This window comes from Oncorhynchus tshawytscha, linkage group LG14 (assembly GCF_018296145.1).
Source record: "Oncorhynchus tshawytscha isolate Ot180627B linkage group LG14, Otsh_v2.0, whole genome shotgun sequence".
In the NCBI taxonomy this organism is placed as follows: domain Eukaryota; kingdom Metazoa; phylum Chordata; class Actinopteri; order Salmoniformes; family Salmonidae; genus Oncorhynchus; species Oncorhynchus tshawytscha.
Window position 1 is genome coordinate 20,406,803 of NC_056442.1, and position 18,453 is coordinate 20,425,255.

Sequence of the window (18,453 nt, forward strand, 5' to 3'; positions counted from 1 at the left end):
CTATCTGATCGTGTGTCGACGTGTGTCTGACATGTGTCTATCTGATGTGTGTCTATCTGACGTGTGTCGATCTGATGTGTGTCGATCTGTCTGTGTCTATCTGACGTGTGTCGATCTGACGTGTGTCTATCTGACGTGTGTCTATCTGGCGTGTGTCTATCTGGCGTGTGTCTATCTGATGTGTGCCGAACTGATGTGTGTCGATCTGTCTGTGTCGATCAGGATGTGTTGATCCTATGTGTATCGATCAGTGTGTAAAAATCTGATGTGTGTCGATCAGTGTGTGTCGATCAGGATGTGTTGATCCTATGTGTATCGATCAGTGTGTAAAAATCTGATGTGTGTCGATCAGTGTGTGTCGATCAGGATGTTTTGATCCTATGTGTATCGATCAGTGTGTAAAAATCTGATGTGTGTCGATCAGTGTGTGTCGATCAGTGTGTGTCGATCAGTGTGTGTCGATCTGACGTGTGTCGATCTGACGTGTGTTGATCAGTGTGTGTCGTTCTGATGTGTGTTGATCAGTGTGTGTCGATCTGACGTGTGTTGATCAGTGTGTGTCGTTCTGATGTGTGTTGATCAGTGTGTGTCGATCTGACGTGTGTTGATCAGTGTGTGTCGTTCTGACGTGTGTTGATCAGTGTGTGTCGATCGTGTGTCGATCTGACGTGTGTTGATCAGTGTGTGTCGTTCTGATGTGTGTTGATCAGTGTGTGTCGATCTGACGTGTGTTGATCAGTGTGTGTCGTTCTGATGTGTGTTGATCAGTGTGTGTCGATCTGATGTGTTGATCAGTGTGTGTCGTTCTGACGTGTGTTGATCAGTGTGTGTCGTTCTGATCAGTGTGTCGATCTGACGTGTGTTGATCAGTGTGTGTCGTTCTGATGTGTGTTGATCAGTGTGTGTCGATCTGACGTGTGTTGATCAGTGTGTGTCGTTCTGATGTGTGTTGATCAGTGTGTGTCGATCTGACGTGTGTTGATCAGTGTGTGTCGTTCTGACGTGTGTTGATCAGTGTGTGTCGATCTGACGTGTGTTGATCAGTGTGTGTCGATCTGACGTGTGTTGATCAGTGTGTGTCGATCTGACGTGTGTTGATCAGTGTGTGTCGATCTGACGTGTGTTGATCAGTGTGTGTCGATCTGACGTGTGTTGATCAGTGTGTGTCGTTCTGACGTGTGTTGATCAGTGTGTGTCGTTCTGATGTGTGTTGATCAGTGTGTGTCGATCTGTGTCCCTGCAGTGCGACGCTCCTCCCACTCTCTGGCCACTGACATGTTCGAACAGCACCTGGGAGCACACTTGTTACAGGTAAACATCACACATGCGGACACACATACGCAGACACACACACACAGGGTTCCTTTGAAATGTATTTATTATACAATACAAGCGTGTCATTGAGAACAAACAGCATTTTAAAATAGTACACATTTAGCCTGGTCATTCAAGAGGTTAATTCTCTGCACTTTTGTTTGTTGACAAGTTTAATATATTTAAATGTTTTTCCAAAAATATTCAAATATTCAACCATGTAAACATTATTATCGTCACAGCATGCTGCAATTGTTAGTGGGACAAGGTAGCCATGTTTATTCCTGTGACAGTCTGACAGTGTGACGCTGCTTCTCTGTTTTTACGTCTCCTCCTGCCTGTAAAGACATGCTTGGACCCCTCTGGCGTCTCCTCCTGCCTTTAAAGACATGCTTGGACCCCTCTGGCGTCTCCTCCTGCCTTTAAAGACATGCTTGGACCCCTCTGGCGTCTCCTCCTGCCTTCAAAGACATGCTTGGACCCCTCTGGCGTCTCCTCCTGCCTTTAAAGACATGCTTGGACCCCTCTGGCGTCTCCTCCACCCTTTAAAGACATGCTTGGACCCCTCTGACGTCTCCTCCAGCCAATCAACACTCAGAAAAAACTGTAAAACCACAAAGACATCGCACCGCCCCACCGTATTACGATCAAACAACGACAAATGACTGCAGTGGACAGAAAAGAGAAAGAGGAGCGATAGAACGCGGGAGGGAAAGAGGAGAAGGGTGACAGACGGGGGGGGGGGTATGGGTTGTCCTAAATGACAGAGGTATGCTGAGACAAAAGACTGCCGTCTGCGCCGAACGTTCTGAGGAGGAACGACGCTGATAGAAATCAAATTAGGGCTCCAGAAAACGCTATGATTCTTTCCTCTTGCCGTCCTCTGCCAGTAATAGCATGATAATTGCACTTTATTTCTCTGCCATTCAGCCGGGCTCGCCGCGCCCCCCCACACCCCGGCCACTCGCATTTGCATACTGAATGTGTCAGTTGCATAAATTAGCGGCACTTTAAGCGCCGCTGCCAAAACAGCAATCTTTCTTCAGCAAAGTGGCCCGAGCTTCCCAGCACACCGCCGCTACTCACTTGTGTGAATGCTTGTTATTACGACGAATATTATTCTGTGACGGAGTCCTTCCTAATGGGGTGGCTGTATACCTTTCACTCTACCATCATAATCACCCCCTCCCTGTCTCTACCTCTTGTCTCTACCTACCTACCGGTGTCTCTGGTCAGCAGACAGACACAACACAACAGGAAACACCATGCCGTCCTACTGTTATTGACACTGATTGAAACGGCTCCGCTGGTGTCTGCCGGCTCTGTGTTCAATGTGCCTTGTTGACTCTCTGAACAGGCTGGTGGTGTTTACCAGTAGTGTGTCGTGTGTAGCTGAGGGGCCAGCCAGACAGGACTGTTGATGTGGGCGGGAGAGGAGGGGAGAGAGGTCGGAGAGACTGAGCGGTGAAGGGCTGGTTGTTGGTGGTTCTCCAGCGGCAGGCAGCCTCTCATTGTAATTTGCTCGATACACGCTAATTGCTCTAATTTGTCTGTCTGGCTGTGTGTGTGTGTCTGTGTGTGTTTGTGTGTTGCTTCCACAGTCCCTGGACGGCTTTGTGTTTGTGGTAAGCTCAGAGGGACGCTTCCTCTACATATCAGAGACTGTTTCCATCTACCTGGGCCTCTCACAGGTAAGGCCTTCTGTACACACACGCACACACACACACACACTCTCACACACACACACTCACTCACTGACTCACTCATTCACTCACTCACTCACTCACTCACTCACTCACTCACTCACTCACTCACTCACTCACTCACTCACTCACTCACTCACTCACTCACGCAGGTTACTCCCATCAATTCAATTCAAGGGCTTTATTGGCATGGGAAACGTGTTAACATTGCCAAAGCAAGTGAGGTAGATAATATATAAAGTGAAATAAACAATAAAAATTAACAGTAGACATCACACATACAGAAGTTTCAAAACAATAAAGACATTACAAATGTCATATTATATATATATATATATATATATATATATATACAGTGTTTTAACAATGTACAAATGGTAGAGGACACAAGATAAAATAAATAAGCATATTTTTTTTACCTTTATTTAACTAGGCAAGTCAGTTAAGAACAAATTCTTATTTTCAATGACGGCCTAGGAACAGTGGGTTAACTGCCTGTTCAGGGGCAGAACGACAGATTTGTACCTTGTCAGCTCGGGGGTTTGAACTTGCAACCTTCCGGTTACTAGTCCAACGCTCTAACCACTAGGCTACCCTGCCGCCCCAAAGCATAGATATGGGTTGTATTTACAATGGTGCGTGTTCTTCACTGGTTGCCCTTTTCTCGTGGCAACAGGTCACAAATCTTGCTGCTTTGATGGCACACTGTGGAATTTCACCCAGTAGATATGGGAGTTTTTCAAAATTGGATTTGTTTTCGAATTCTTTGTGGATCTGTGTAATCTGAGGGAAATATGTATCTCTAATATGGTCATACATTGGGCAGGAGGTTAGGAAGTGCAGCTCAGTTTCCACCTCATTTTGTGGGCAGTGAGCACATAGCCTGTCTTCTCTTGAGAGCCATGTCTGCCTACGGCGGCCTTTCTCAATAGCAAGGCTATGCTCGCTGAGTCTGTACATAGTCAAAGCTTTCCTTGATTTTGGGTCAGTCACAGTGGTCAGGTATTCTGCCACTGTGTACTCTCTGTTTAGGGCCAAATAGCATTCTAGTTTGCTCTGTTTTTTTTGCTAATTCTTTCTAATGTGTCAAGTAATTATCTTTTTGTTTTCTCATGATTTGGTTGGGTCTAATTGTGCTGCTGTCCTGGGACTCTGTAGGGTCTGTTTGTGAACAGAGCCCCAGGACCAGCTTGCTTAGGGGACTCTTCTCCAGGTTCATCTCTCTGTAGGTGATGGCTTTGTTGTGGAAGGTTTGGGAATCGCTTCCTTTTAGGTGGTTATAGAATTTAACAGCTCTTTTCTGGATTTTGATAATTAGTGGGTATCGGCCTAATTCTGCTCTGCATGCATTATTTGGTGTTCTACGTTTTACACTGAGGATATTTTTGCAGAATTCTGCGTGCAGAGTCTCAATTTGGTGTTTGTTCCATTTTGTGAAGTCTTGGTTGGTGAGCGGACCCCAGACCTCACAACCATAAAGGGCAATGGGCTCTATGACTGATTCAAGTATTTTTAGCCAGATCCTAATTGGTATGTTGAAATTTATGTTCCTTTTGATGGCATAGAATGCCCTTCTTGCCTTGTCTCTCAGATCGTTCACAGCTTTGTGGAAGTTACCTGTGGCGCTGATGTTTAGGCCAAGGTATGTATAGTTTTTTGTGTGCTCTAGGGCAACAGTGTCTAGATGGAATTTGTATTTTTGGTCCTGGTGACTGGACCTTTTTTGGAACACCATTATTTTGGTCTTACTGAGATTTACTGTCAGGGCCCAGGTCTGACAGAATCTGTGCATAAGATCTGGTGCTGCTGTAGGCCCTCCTTGGTTGGTGACAGAAGTACCAGATCATCAGCAAACAGCAGACATTTGACTTCGGATTCTAGTAGGGTGAGGCCGGGTGCTGCAGACTTTTCTAGTGCCCGCGCCAGTTCGTTGATATATATGTTGAAGAGGGTGGGGCTTAAGCTGCATCCCCGTCTAACCCCACGACCCTGTGTGAAGAAATTTGTGTGTTTTTTGCCAATTTTAACCGCACACTTGTTGTTTGTGTACATGGATTTTATGATGTCGTATGTTTTACCCCCAACACCAATTTCCATCAGTTTGTATAGCAGACCCTCATGCCAAATTGAGTCGAAGGCTTTTTTGAAATCAACAAAGCATGAGAAGACTTTGCCTTTGTTTTGGTTTGTTTGGTTGTCAATTAGGGTGTGCAGGGTGAATACATGGTCTGTTGTACGGTAATTTGGTAAAAAGCCAATTTGACATTTGCTCAATACATTGTTTTCATTGAGGAAGTGTACGAGTCTGCTGTTAATGATAATGCAGAGGATTTTCCCAAGGTTACTGTTGACGCATATTCCACGGTAGTTATTGGGGTCAAATTTGTCTCCATTTTTGTGGATTGGGGTGATCAGTCCTTGGTTCCAAATATTGGGGAAGATGCCAGAGCTAAGGATGATGTTAAAGAGTTTTAGTATAGCCAATTGGAATTTGTTGTCTGTATATTTGATCATTTCATTGAGGATACCATCAACACCACAGGCCTTTTTGGGTTGGAGGGTTTTTATTTTGTCCTGTAACTCATTCAATGTAATTGGAGAATCCAGTGGGTTCTGGTAGTCTTTAATAGTTGATTCTAAGATCTGTATTTGATCATGTATATGTTTTTGCTCTTTATTCTTTGTTATAGAGCCAAAAAGATTGGAGAAGTGGTTTACACATACATCTCCATTTTGGATAGATAATTCTTCGTGTTGTTGTTTGTTTAGTGTTTTCCAATTTTCCCAGAAGTGGTTAGAGTCTATGGATTCTTCAATTACATTGAGCTGATTTCTGACATGCTGTTCCTTCTTTTTCCGTAGTGTATTTCTGTATTGTTTTAGTGATTCACCATAGTGAAGGCGTAGACTCAGGTTTTCCGGGTCTCTATGTTTTTGGTTGGACAGGTTTCTCAATTTCTTTCTTAGATTTTTGCATTCTTCATCAAACCATTTGTCATTGTTGTTAATTTTCATCGGTTTTCTATTTGAGATTTTTAGATTTGATAGGGAAGCTGAGGGAAGCTGACACCTTCACTATTACAGTGGAACGTTTTACCCAGGAAATTGTCTAAAGGGGATTGAATTTGTTGTTGTCTAATTGTTTTTTGGTAGGTTTCCAAACTGCATTCCTTCCATCTATAGCATTTCTTAATGTTACTCAGTTCCTTTGGCTTTGATGCCTCATGATTGAGTATTGCTCTGTTTAAGTAGACTGTGATTTTGCTGTGGTCTGATAGGGGTGTCAGTGGGCTGACTGTGAACGCTCTGAGAGACTCTGGGTTGAGGTCAGTGATAAAGTAGTCTACAGTACTACTGCCAAGAGATGAGCTATAGGTGTACCTACCATAGGAGTCCCCTCGAAGCCTACCATTGACTATGTACATACCCAGCGTGCGACAGAGCTGCAGGAGTTGTGACCCGTTTTTGTTGGTTATGTTGTCATAGTTGTGCCTAGGGGGCATATGTGGGAGGGAATGCTGTCACCTCCAGGCAGGTGTTTGTCCCCCTGTGTGCTGAGGGTGTCAGGTTCTTGTCCGGTTCTGGCATTTAGGTCGCCACAGACTAGTACATGTCCCTGGGCCTGGAAATGATTGATTTCCCCCTCCAGGGTGGAGAAGTTGTCTTCATTAAAATATGGGGATTCTAGTGGGGGATATAGGTAGCACACAGGAGGACATTTTTCTCTGTTAGGATAATTTCCTTTTGAATTTCTAGCCAAATGTAAAATGTTCCTGTTTTGATTAATTTAATGGAGTGAGTTAGGTCTGCTCTATACCAAATTAGCATACCCCCTGAGTCCCTTCCCTGTTTCACACCTGGTAGTTTGGTGGATGGGACTACCAGCTCTCTGTAACCTAGAGGGCAACCGGTGGGTCTGTCTCCTCTGTACCAGGTTTCTTGCAGGATGACAATGTCTGTATTACCGATTTCTTTGGTGAAGTCCGGGTTTCTGCTCTTCAGGCCAAAGGCAGATGATCTCTCTTTTCATTTTCATGAAAAGAGAGATCATCTGACATCATTCATGTCAGATGTTGTAATGTGTCTGGGTGTGTTCCCACCTTTGTGTGTGTCTAGATGTCTTTGACTGTTCTCTTCTGCTTGTCTCTAGTTTCTTTGTCTCTCTCTCTCTCTCTCTCTCTCTCTCTCTCTCTCTCTCTCTCTCACACTCTCTCTCCCTCTGTCTCTCTGTTTCTCTGTCTCTCTAGTTTCTCCGTCTCTCTCTCTTTCTCTCTCTCTCCCTCTCAGTCTCTCTGCCTCTCTCCCTCTCCCTCCCTCCCTCCGTCCCTCCAGGTGCTCACCTTTGTTGATTGCCTGCGGCCTCTTGTACTGTGAATGTTAAGTCCTGCCATTTCGACCAGATGCATAAATAATAACAGTAATTACTGGCCCAACAATCAAAGTGTCGCCCCTGCGCTCAGGACCTGTCTAAGGGAGCAAATCGATAGGCATCTTAAAAGCTCTATTGATTGTGGGGAGGAGAAAAAAAACACCAAGGGGGATGGGGAGACAGATAGGGATAGAGAGGGAGGGAGGAGGGGAGGGGAGTGATAAGATATGTTTGGGGGGAAAAGGATGGGGGATACAGAATGAGAGAGAGAAAAGAGGGAGGACATTTCGATAGAGGTGGTATTTGAGTGGGTTTTAAAAGGGGGATTTGGGTGTAATAGGGAGTCTGCCCCTGGTTGGATTGGACTGTCCTGGAGAGAGGCTAGTTATTAGTGGTGTGTGTGTGTGTGTGTGTGTGTGTGTGTGTGTGTGTGTGTGTGTGTGTGTGTGTGTGTGTGTGTGTGTGTCTGTGTCTGTGTGTGTCTGTGTCTGTGTGTGTGCCGGTGTGTTTGTGTTACAGTTTGGTATTTCTCCTGCTAACTGTTGGTAAACACAAACTTAAAATCGTATTATGAAATATATCTGAACAGGTGTGAAATGACTACACAGCCAAATGGCAATGGAAAGCATTTTTGGTATGCAAATAGAGCTTAAATGTGCAGTTGAAGTGAAATGCATCATGGGACTGAATAGGTAAACAACCAAGGCTATTCTTATTCCTTAAACAGATGGCCTCACTAGTCAAATCTCCTCAAACAGAACTAAACACACCAGCCTTAAAACAAAATTACAATCAAGATTTACCTTAACTCCAAAACACACAGTACCACGTTTAGAAAAACTGACAAGAGAGAGAAAGACTGCAAGACAAAAAGAGAGAGAGACAGAAAGAGGGAGGGAGGTGAGAGAAAGGGCATGCACACTTTAACAGAACAAATCCCTGTCTCTCAGGGAGGAGAGAGAGAGAGAGAGAGAAATGTAACTGGTGGTTGTTGTTGGAGGACATGGATCTCTCTGTGGACCGCCCTGACCTGTGCCCCAGCCTAACCCCTCTGCCCTGGCTTACCCACGGGGCCCCTCTCCAGACAGTGGGGTTTCTTAGACAGGCTTAGCCCAGGTCAGGCACCTTGACCAAGGGCACAACCCACCGTCCGCTCCCCTGCTACCTGGAGGTGATCATGTCCCTCACCCCAGGTTTCCTGGCCGGAGCGGCGCGCTCTGAACCGGGACCCCAGGTCCTGCTGCTCAACCCCCCCTTACCTCCTGCACGGCAGGAGGGAGGACGGAGGAATGGAGGGAGCGGGGAATTGATCCTGGACTGGTTAGTATGCAGCCCTCATCACTCCCCCTCCCTCTCTCCTCTTCCATCCGTCAGCGGCGGGCTGAGAGTGTGTTGTGGACGACTGCCCGGATGCCTCATACATATTAAAGCTCCCTGCTATTATTTATATCATGTCTCTCCTTCCCCCCCACTCTCTCAACCCCCCACACTATACCTATGTATTTTTTTGTCTGTCTGTCTGTCTGTCTGTCTGTCTGTCTGTCTGTCTGTCTGTCTGTCTGTCTGTCTGTCTGTCTGTCTGTCTGTCTGTCTGTCTGTCTGTCTGTCTGTCTGTCTGTCTGTCTGTCTGTCTGTCTGTCTGTCTGTCTGTCTGTCTGTCTGTCTGTCTCTCTCTCTCTCTCTCTCTCTCTCTCTCTCTCTCTCTCTCTCTCTCTCTCTCTCTCCCTCCCTCTCTCTCTCTCTCTCTCTCTCTCTCTCCTCCCTGTGATGAAGTGACAGTAGACAGACAGGTAAAGTACCACAGACGTCAGTATTGCCTTTTACTGAAGGAGGGCAAAGGACTGTGGGAAGCCTGGGGTCCTCCAGGGCTGACTTCCTGTCTCTGCCAGGGGATTCTGGTCCGTTTATGTCTCGTTTACATCGAGCAACTCATTAACACCGGGCTGTTTTAAAACTTTTATCTCTCCGCTGATCCCTCGTTACTTACTCGAATCCTCTCTCCTTGTGTTTTTTTTTTTACACTTTACAGGAGTTAGCCCTCCTTTTTTTTCTCTTCATTCACACTTAATCTGTGCTCCCTCGCTCAGCTCTCTGGCTGTGATGTCCTTGAATGCCTGCTGGAAATCCCATAAAGCCCACACTAAATGGATCTAATCCTTCATAAATGGGTATGTCCTACAGACAAGGGTGTGAGGCTGCAGGCAGGCAGCCAAGCAGACAGCCCAGCAGGGAACAGCCAGGCAGGCAGGCAGGTAGGTAGCAGACAGGCAGGCCGGGAGCACACAGGCAGGAAGAGAGCAGGCAGGGAGCAGACAGGCAGGGAGCAGACAGGGAGAAGACAGGCAGGGAGCAGACAGGGAGCAGGCAGGCAGCCCAACAGGGAGCAGACAGAGAGGGAGCAGGCAGGCAGGGAGAAGACAGGGAGCAGACAGCAGGGAGCAGGCAGGCAGGGAGAAGACAGGCAGCCCAGCAGGGGCAGGCAGGCAGGCAGAAGCAGGCAGGCAGGGAGCAGGCAGGGAGCAGGCAGGCGCTTTATCATATGAAATGGAATCTCACCTTAAATGATTGGAGTAGGACACTATGATGCAGGAGGATGATAGCTGGGAGGTGTTAGTGGTCTTCATCCCTCTCTGGGAGTGGGCTGGATACGCTGGTGCCTATGAATTAATAGGGAATGAATGAACAGATTCAAATAGTCAAATCTGTAATCACCAAATACAACAGGATTCTATCCTTCCCGATGTGTATTATTGTCATCGGTGTCTGTCCCCCAGCTCAGGGGTGTGTGTGCGACGTGCGTCCGCGTGTTGTTGCGTGCATTCATGTGTTCATGCATGAGTGTTTGTGTCTCACCTCTACATTTGATTGTGTTCAGGTGGAGTTGACGGGCAGCAGTGTGTTTGACTACATCCACCCAGCGGACCATGTGGAGATGGCAGAGCGTCTGGGCATCAGGCCCCACCTGAGGGCCGAGGCTGGCTGCCACGTGGCCCCCGAGAGCGCTTCCAGCTCTGCCTCCACATCCTCCCTGGCCGGGACCCCCGAGCCTGGTACGTCTCACATACAGTGGGGCAAAAAAGTATTTAGTCAACCACCAATTGTGCAAGTTCTTCCATTTAAAAAGATGAGAGAGGCCTGTAATTTTCATCATAGGTACACTTCAACTATGACAGACAAAATGAGGAAAATAAATCCAGAAAATCACATTGTAGGATTTTTAATTAATGTATTTGCAAATTATGGTGGAAAATAAGTATTTGGTCAATAACAAAAGTTTATCTCAATACTTTGTTATATACCCTTTGTTGGCAATGACAGAGGTCAAACGCTTTCTGTAAGTCTTCACAGGGTTTTCACACACTGTTGCTGGTATTTTGGCCCATTCCTCCATGCAGATCTCCTCTAGAGCAGTGATGTTTTGGGGCTGTTGCTGGGCAACACGGACTTTCAACTTCCTCCAAAGATTTTCTATGGGGTTGAGATCTGGAGACTGGCTAGGCCACTCCAGGACCTTGAAATGCTTCTTACGAAGCCACTCCTTCGTTGCCCGGGCGGTGTGTTTGGGATCATTGTCATGCTGAAAGACACAGCCACGTTTCATCTTCAATGCCCTTGCTGATGGAAGGAGGTTTTCACTCAAAATCTCACGATACATGGCCCCATTCATTCTTTCCGTTAAACGGATCAGTCGTACTGGTCCCTTTGCAGAAAAACAGCCCCAAAGCATGATTTTTCCACCCACATGCTTCACAGTAGGTATGGTGTTCTTTGGATGCAACTCAGCATTCTTTGTCCTCCAAACACGAAGAGTTGAGTTTTTACCAAAAAGTTATATTTTGGTTTGAGCTGACCATTAGACATTCTCCCAATCTTCTTCTGGATCATCCAGATGCTCTCTAGCAAACTTCAGACGGGCCTGGACATGTACTGGCTTAAGCAGGGGGACACGTCTGGCACTGCAGGATTTGAGTCCCTGGCGGCGTAGTGTGTTACTGATGGTAGGCTTTGTTACTTTGGTCCCAGCTCTCTGCAGGTCATTCACTAGGTCCCCCCGTGTGGTTCTGGGATTTTTGCTCACCGTTCTTGTGATAATTTTGACCCCACGGGGTGAGATCTTACGTGGAGCCCCAGATCGAGGGAGATTATCAGTGGTCTTGTAAGTCTTCCATTTCCTAATAATTGCTCCCACAGTTGATTTCTTCAAACCAAGCTGCTTACCTATTGCAGATTCAGTCTTCCCAGCCTGGTGCAGGTCTACAATTTTGTTTCTGGTGTCCTTTGACAGCTCTTTGGTCTTGGCCATAGTGGAGTTTGGAGTGTGACTGTTTGAGGTTGTGGACAGGTTTTTATTTTACCTTTATTTCACCTTCATTTAACCAGGTAGGCTAGTTGAGAACAAGTTCTCATTTGCAACTGCGACCTGGCCAAGATAAAGCATAGCAGTGTGAACAGACAACACAGAGTTACACATGGAGTAAACAATTAACAAGTCAATAACACAGTAGAGAAAAAAGGGAGTCTATATACATTGTGTGCAAAAGGCATGAGGAGGTAGGCGAATAATTACAATTTTGCAGATTAACACTGGAGTGATAAATGATCAGATGGTCATGTACACGTAGAGATATTGGTGTGCAAAAGAGCAGAAAAGTAAATAAATAAAAACAGTATGGGGATGAGGTAGGTAAAAATGGGTGGGCTTTTTACCGATAGACTATGTACAGCTGCAGCGATCGGTTAGCTGCTCACATAGCAGATGTTTGAAGTTGGTGAGGGAGATAAAAGTCTCCAACTTCAGCGATTTTTGCAATTCGTTCCAGTCACAGGCAGCAAAGAACTGGAACGAAAGGCGGCCAAATGAGGTGTTGGCTTTAGGGATGATCAGTGAGATACACCTGCTGGAGCGCGTGCTACGGGTGGGTGTTGCCATCGTGACCAGTGAACTGAGATAAGGCGGAGCTTTACCTAGCATGGACTTGTAGATGACCTGGAGCCAGTGGGTCTGGCGACAAATATGTAGCGAGGGCCAGCCGACTAGAGCATACAGGTCGCAGTGGTGGGTGGTATAAGGTGCTTTAGTGACAAAACGGATGGCACTGTGATAAACTGCATCCAGTTTGCTGAGTAGAGTGTTGGAAGCAATTTTGTAGATGACATCGCCAAATTCGAAGATCGGTAGGATAGTCAGTTTTACTAGGGTAAGTTTGGGGGCGTGAGTGAAGGAGGCTTTGTTGCGGAATAGAAAGCCGACTCTAGATTTGATTTCCAATTGGAGATGTTTGATATGAGTCTGAAAGGAGAGTTTACAGTTTAGCCAGACACCTAGGTACTTATAGATGTCCACATATTCAAGGTCGGAACCATCCATGGTGGTGATGCTAGTCAGGCGTGCGGGTGCAGGCAGCGAACGGTTGAAAATCATGCATTTGGTTTTACTAGCGTTTAAGAGCAGTTGGAGGCCACGGAAGGAGTGTTGTATGGCATTGAAGCTCGTTTGGAGGTTAGATAGCACAGTGTCCAAGGACGGGCCGGAAGTATATAGAGGGGGCTTTTATACTGATAACAAGTTCAAACAGGTGCCATTAATACAGGTAACGAGTGGAGGACAGAGAAGCCTCTTAAAGGTCTGTGAGAGCCAGAAATCTTGCTTGTTTGTAGGTGACCAAATACTTATTTTCCACCATAATTTGCAAATAAATTAATTAAAAATCCTACAATGTGATTTTCTGGATTTTTTCCCCCTCATTTTGCCTGTCATAGTTTAAGTTTACCTATGATGCAAATTACAGGCCTCTCTCATCTTTTTAAGTGGGAGAACTTGCACAATTGGTGGCTGACTAAATACTTTTTTGCCCTACTGTACATGTCTGTAGACCTGGACTGATGTTTTCCAAATCTGGTCCAAATGTGGTTTCTCCCAAGCTAACTCTGTCGTCCCCCTGTCTCTCCACAGCCCCCTCAAGCCCCCTCTCTCCTGGGAATGAACCTCCTGACCGAGGCTTCTTTATCCGCATGAAGTCCACCCTCACCAAGAGAGGCCTCCACGTCAAGTCCTCGGGCTACAAGGTCAGAGTAAGAGACATATATATATATATATATAGAGAGAGAGAGAGAGAGAGAGAGAGAAAAATCAAACTCTCCATTCCTAGAAATCATTCAGACTGTTTGGAATGTACAGGGTGGCAAAATTCCGGTTTCCTGTTTATTCCCTCATAAATCCAGGAATCTTCCAGCCAGGATTTCTGTAAAAACAGAGAATTTCTGAAAAGTTACAAGAGTTTTGCAACTCTAGTAATGGACTACTCGCCTTTCGTTTAGTAGAGACCCTGTACATGTGCAACCGTGCAAGTTACTGTAAACTCTTCCTGTCAGGTGATCCATGTGACCGGGCGAATCCGCTGTCGCCCTGCCATGGTGCCAGGCTCCGCCCGCTCGGTGCGTCGGCCAATGGGCTTGGTGGCCCTTGCGCACACGCTCCCGCCCTCCACGCTGAACGAGGTGCGCATGGAGAGCCAGATGTTTGTCTTCCGGGTCAACATGGATTTGCAGGTCACCTACTGCGAGAACAGGTACAGCTACAGTGACACACGACGACACAGCAACACGACAACAACACACACCGACACAGCTACACGACAACACAGCAACACAACAACAACATAACAACACAGCTACACAACGACCCAACGGTATACAACAGCACATCAACACATCAACAACGCAACAACACGCCAACGCAGCTACACAACGACACAACAACACATCAACAACACGGCTGCACACAGGGGCCGATGTCTGTATGGGGCGCATATATGGTTGTACTGTGAATCATTTTATGGTTGTATTTGACTCCATTAAGAAATGGTATGTGTTTGTTTGCCTGTGTATGTGTGTCTATTATGTTTACATCACGTGGATAAAACCATCGTTGTTCCCTTTAGGATCTCAGAGTACATGGACCTGAGCCCGGCAGAGGTGGTGGGACACACCTGCTACCACTTCATCCACGTGGAAGACCTGGATAACATCAGACAGAGCCATGAGGACTGTGAGTCACTGCCCTGCCCTCTGTGTGTGTGTGTGTGTGTGTGTGTGTGTGTGTGTGTGTGTGTGTGTGTGTGTGTGTGTGTGTGTGTGTGTGTGTGTGTGTGTGTGTCTGTGTGTGTGTGTTTACCTTTGAACGTTAACATTTTGACTAAGTTCATATTTTGCAATCAGCGCCCTCTGTTGCCAAAGTCCTGTAGTGCTACGCCAACTCTCTCTTTACTCTCTTCCTCTCTCCCCCCTCTCTCTCTCGCTCTCAATTCAATTCAGTTCAAGGGCTTTATTGGCATGGGAAACATGTGTTAACATTGCCAAAGCAAGTGAGGTAGATAATATATAAAGTGAATATATAAAGTGAAATAAACAATAAAAATTAACAGTTAACATTACACATACAGTTTCAAAACAATAAAGACATTACAACTGTCATATTATATTTATATACAGTGTTTTAACAATGTACAAATGGTAAAGGACACAAGATGAAATAAATAAGCATAAATATGGGTTGTATTTACAATGGTGTGTGTTCTTCACTGGTTGCCCTTTTCTTGTGGCAACAGGTCACAAATCTTGCTGCTGTGATGGCACACTGTGGAATTTCACCCAGTAGATATAGGAGTTTATCAAAATTGGATTTGTTTTCTAATTCTTTGTGGATCTGTGTAATATGAGGGAGATATGTGTCTCTAATATTGTCATACATTGGGCAGGAGGTTAGGAAGTGCAGCTCAGTTTCCACCTCATTTTGTGGGCAGTGAGCACATAGCCTGTCTTCTCTTGAGAGCCATGTCTGCCTACGGCGGCCTTTCTCAATCGCAAGGCTATGCTCACTGCGTCTGTACATAGTCAAAGCTTTCCTTAATTTTGGGTCAGTCACAGTGGTCAGCTATTCTGCCGCTGTGTACTCTCTGTGTAGGGTCAAATAGCATTCTAGTTTGCTCTGTTTTTTTGTTAATTCTTTCCAATGTGTCAAGTAATTATCTTTTTGTTTTCTCATGATTTGGTTGGGTCTAATCTCTCTCTCTCTCTCTCTCTCTCTCTCTCTCTCTCTCACTCTCTCACTCTCTCACTCTCTCTCTCTCAGTGTTGAGGAAGGGTCAGGTGGTGACCGGGTACTACCGCTGGCTCCAGAGGAGAGGGGGTTATCTGTGGGTCCAGTCCTGTGCCACCGTCTCCATCAACCACAAAGCCCCCCACGAACGCAACGTCATCTGGGTCAACTACGTCATCAGGTCAGCCCCGTCGCCAGTCAGCCCCGTCGCTAGTCAGCCCCGTCGCCACGGTAGCCTCAGGTCAACCGCAGCAGACAATGCATCCAGCATTATGCTCTTAGACAAGGAGTGTGACTCCTTCAGTCCACCGTCATTTTAATATACTAAACTGTAATGATGACGTATACATTTCATGATAGCATTATGTAGGGCTTTGTTCATTTACAACGCCTAAATGATACAAGTATTCGCACATGGATTCAATGAAATTCAATTTTTTCTTTTGTCTCTGTCTCAGGACCCACAACCCTCCAGCTCCTAAACACACATACACACTCAAAGACAAACAGACACACGTGCACACTCCAAGACAAAAAGAGACACACGTACACACTCCAAGACAAACAGACACACGTACACACTCCAAGACAAACAGACACACGTGCACACTCCAAGACAAACAGACACACGTACACACTCCAAGACAAACAGACACACGTACACACTCCAAGACAAACAGACACACGTGCACACTCCAAGACAAACAGACACACGTGCACACTCCAAGACAAACAGACACACGTGCACACTCCAAGACAAACAGACACACGTGCACACTCCAAGACAAACAGACACACGTGCACACTCCAAGACAAACAGACACACGTGCACACTCCAAGACAAACAGACACACGTGCACACTCCAAGACAAACAGACACACGTGCACACTCCAAGACAAACAGACACACGTGCACACTCCAAGACAAACAGACACACGTGCACACTCCAAGACAAACAGACACACGTGCACACTCCTAGACAAACAGACACACGTACACACTCCTAGACAAACAGACACACGTACACACTCCAAGACAAACAGACACACGTGCACACTCCAAGACAGACACACATACACACTCAAGACAAGACAAACAGACACACATACACACTCCAAGACAAACAGACACACATACACACTCCAAGACAAACAGACACACATACACACTCCAAGACAAACAGACACACTCCAAGACAAACAGACACACATACACACTCCAAGACAAACAGACACACATACACACTCCAAGACAAACAGACACACATGCACACTCCAAGACAAACAGACACACATACACACTCCAAGACAAACACACACATACACACTCCAAGACAAACAGACACACATGCACACTCCAAGACAAACAGACACACATACACACTCCAAGACAAACAGACACACATACACACTCCAAGACAAACAGACACACATACACACTCCAAGACAAACAGACACACATACACACTCCAAGACAAACAGACACACATACACACTCCAAGACAAACAGACACACGCACAGAGCAAGAGAGGAGTCGGACAAAAACAAGGGGGACAGGCTGAATTACAATACTAATTGAAGCAGGGCTTTATAATTACAACAAATAGATGTCAGAATGTTGGGTCTGAATGGTGTTTTAGTTCATTAGTGCTGTAATTACAAGAGCTCATTAACTTCTCCAGCAGCAGCCCCCCCCCGATCCTGTCTGGGCTCAGTTCTTTACGGGTGGGCTCCTGAGTGGAGCAGGGCTGGCTATACGGGAGAGCAAGGGTGGCTGGTGTGTGTGTGCGTGTGCATGAAATTGGGGGGGGTTGGGAGTAGCTGATGGAAGGTATTGGTTGGAGAGGCTGGTTGTTGTTGATAGATGATGGTAATGGTGTGAAGGAAGTTGATGGGAGGTATTAGTTGGAGAGGCTGGTTGTTGTTGATAGATGATGGTAATGGTGTGAAGGAAGTTGATGGGAGGTATTAGTTGGAGAGGCTGGTTGTTGTTGATAGATGAGGGTAATGGTGTGAAGGAAGTTGATGGGAGGTATTAGTTGGAGAGGCTGGTTGTTGTTGATAGATGAGGGTAATGGTGTGAAGGAAGTTGATGGGAGGTATTAGTTGGAGAGGCTGGTTGTTGTTGATAGATGAGGGTAATGGTGTGAAGGAAGTTGATGGGAGGTATTAGTTGGAGAGGCTGGTATTGTTGATAGATTAGGGTAATGGTGTGAAGGAAGTTAAGACCATATAAAGCTCTCTGTAAAGTACTCCCTGCACCCATCTTGCTAAATCAGGAGACATAAACAGTGGTTTGCTGCAGCACTCAAGAGCTGTAAAAGGTGCATTTATTATCTTATATTTACTGTCTCACCCTCACTCTCTCTCTCTCTCGCTCTCTATCTCTCTCACAATATCTCCCTCTCTCTCTCTCCCTCTCCCTCCCTCTCTCTTTCTCTCTATCTCTCTCTCTCTCTCCCTCTCTCTTTCCCTCTCTCTCCCTATCTTTCCCTCCCTCTCTCTTTCCCCCCCTCTCTCTCTCCCCCTCTCTCTCTCCCCTCTCTCTCTCTCCCCCTCTCTCTCTCTCCCTCTCTCTCTCTCTCTCTCTCCTCTCTCTCTCTCTCTCCCTCTCTCTCTCTCTCTCTCTCTCTCTCTCTCTCTCTCTCTCTCTCTCCTCTCTCCCTCTCAGTCGGACAGAGCTCCCAGACACTCCCCTGGATCTGCTGCAGCTCCCAGAGAGTCTGAGGGCGGAGCGTCTGAAAGCCAGCTCCTCCCCTTCGGAACACTCACCACAAACCCGGGGTAGGGAACCACACAGTCAAAACAGACACGCACACTCACACATACACAAACACACATGATGGGGCAGCAGGTAGCCTACCGGCTAAGAGCAATAGACCAGTAATCAAAAGGTCGCTGGTTCGAATCCCCGAGACCACTAGGTGAACAATCTGTCGATGTGCCCTTGAGCAAGGCACTTAACTCT

The 18,453-nt window shown here is 46.3% G+C and overlaps 1 protein-coding gene across 3 annotated transcripts in view; it reads left to right on the plus strand.

Moving 5' to 3' along the window:
• The window catches only part of LOC112267345 (neuronal PAS domain-containing protein 1), a 43,032-nt gene that overhangs the window by 21,944 nt on the left and 2,635 nt on the right, over nt 1–18,453 (plus strand). For 2 of the 3 annotated variants that reach the window (XM_042297114.1, XM_042297115.1), the window contains exons 4-11: nt 1,244–1,311; nt 2,916–3,005; nt 10,262–10,436; nt 13,340–13,458; nt 13,759–13,955; nt 14,328–14,434; nt 15,518–15,665; nt 18,157–18,269. In XM_042297114.1, coding sequence (XP_042153048.1) covers nt 1,244–1,311; nt 2,916–3,005; nt 10,262–10,436; nt 13,340–13,458; nt 13,759–13,955; nt 14,328–14,434; nt 15,518–15,665; nt 18,157–18,269 — 1,017 coding nt within the window. The remainder of the gene's footprint in view (nt 1–1,243; nt 1,312–2,915; nt 3,006–10,261; nt 10,437–13,339; nt 13,459–13,758; nt 13,956–14,327; nt 14,435–15,517; nt 15,666–18,156; nt 18,270–18,453) is intronic. The other variant, XM_042297116.1, reaches the window with a different exon arrangement.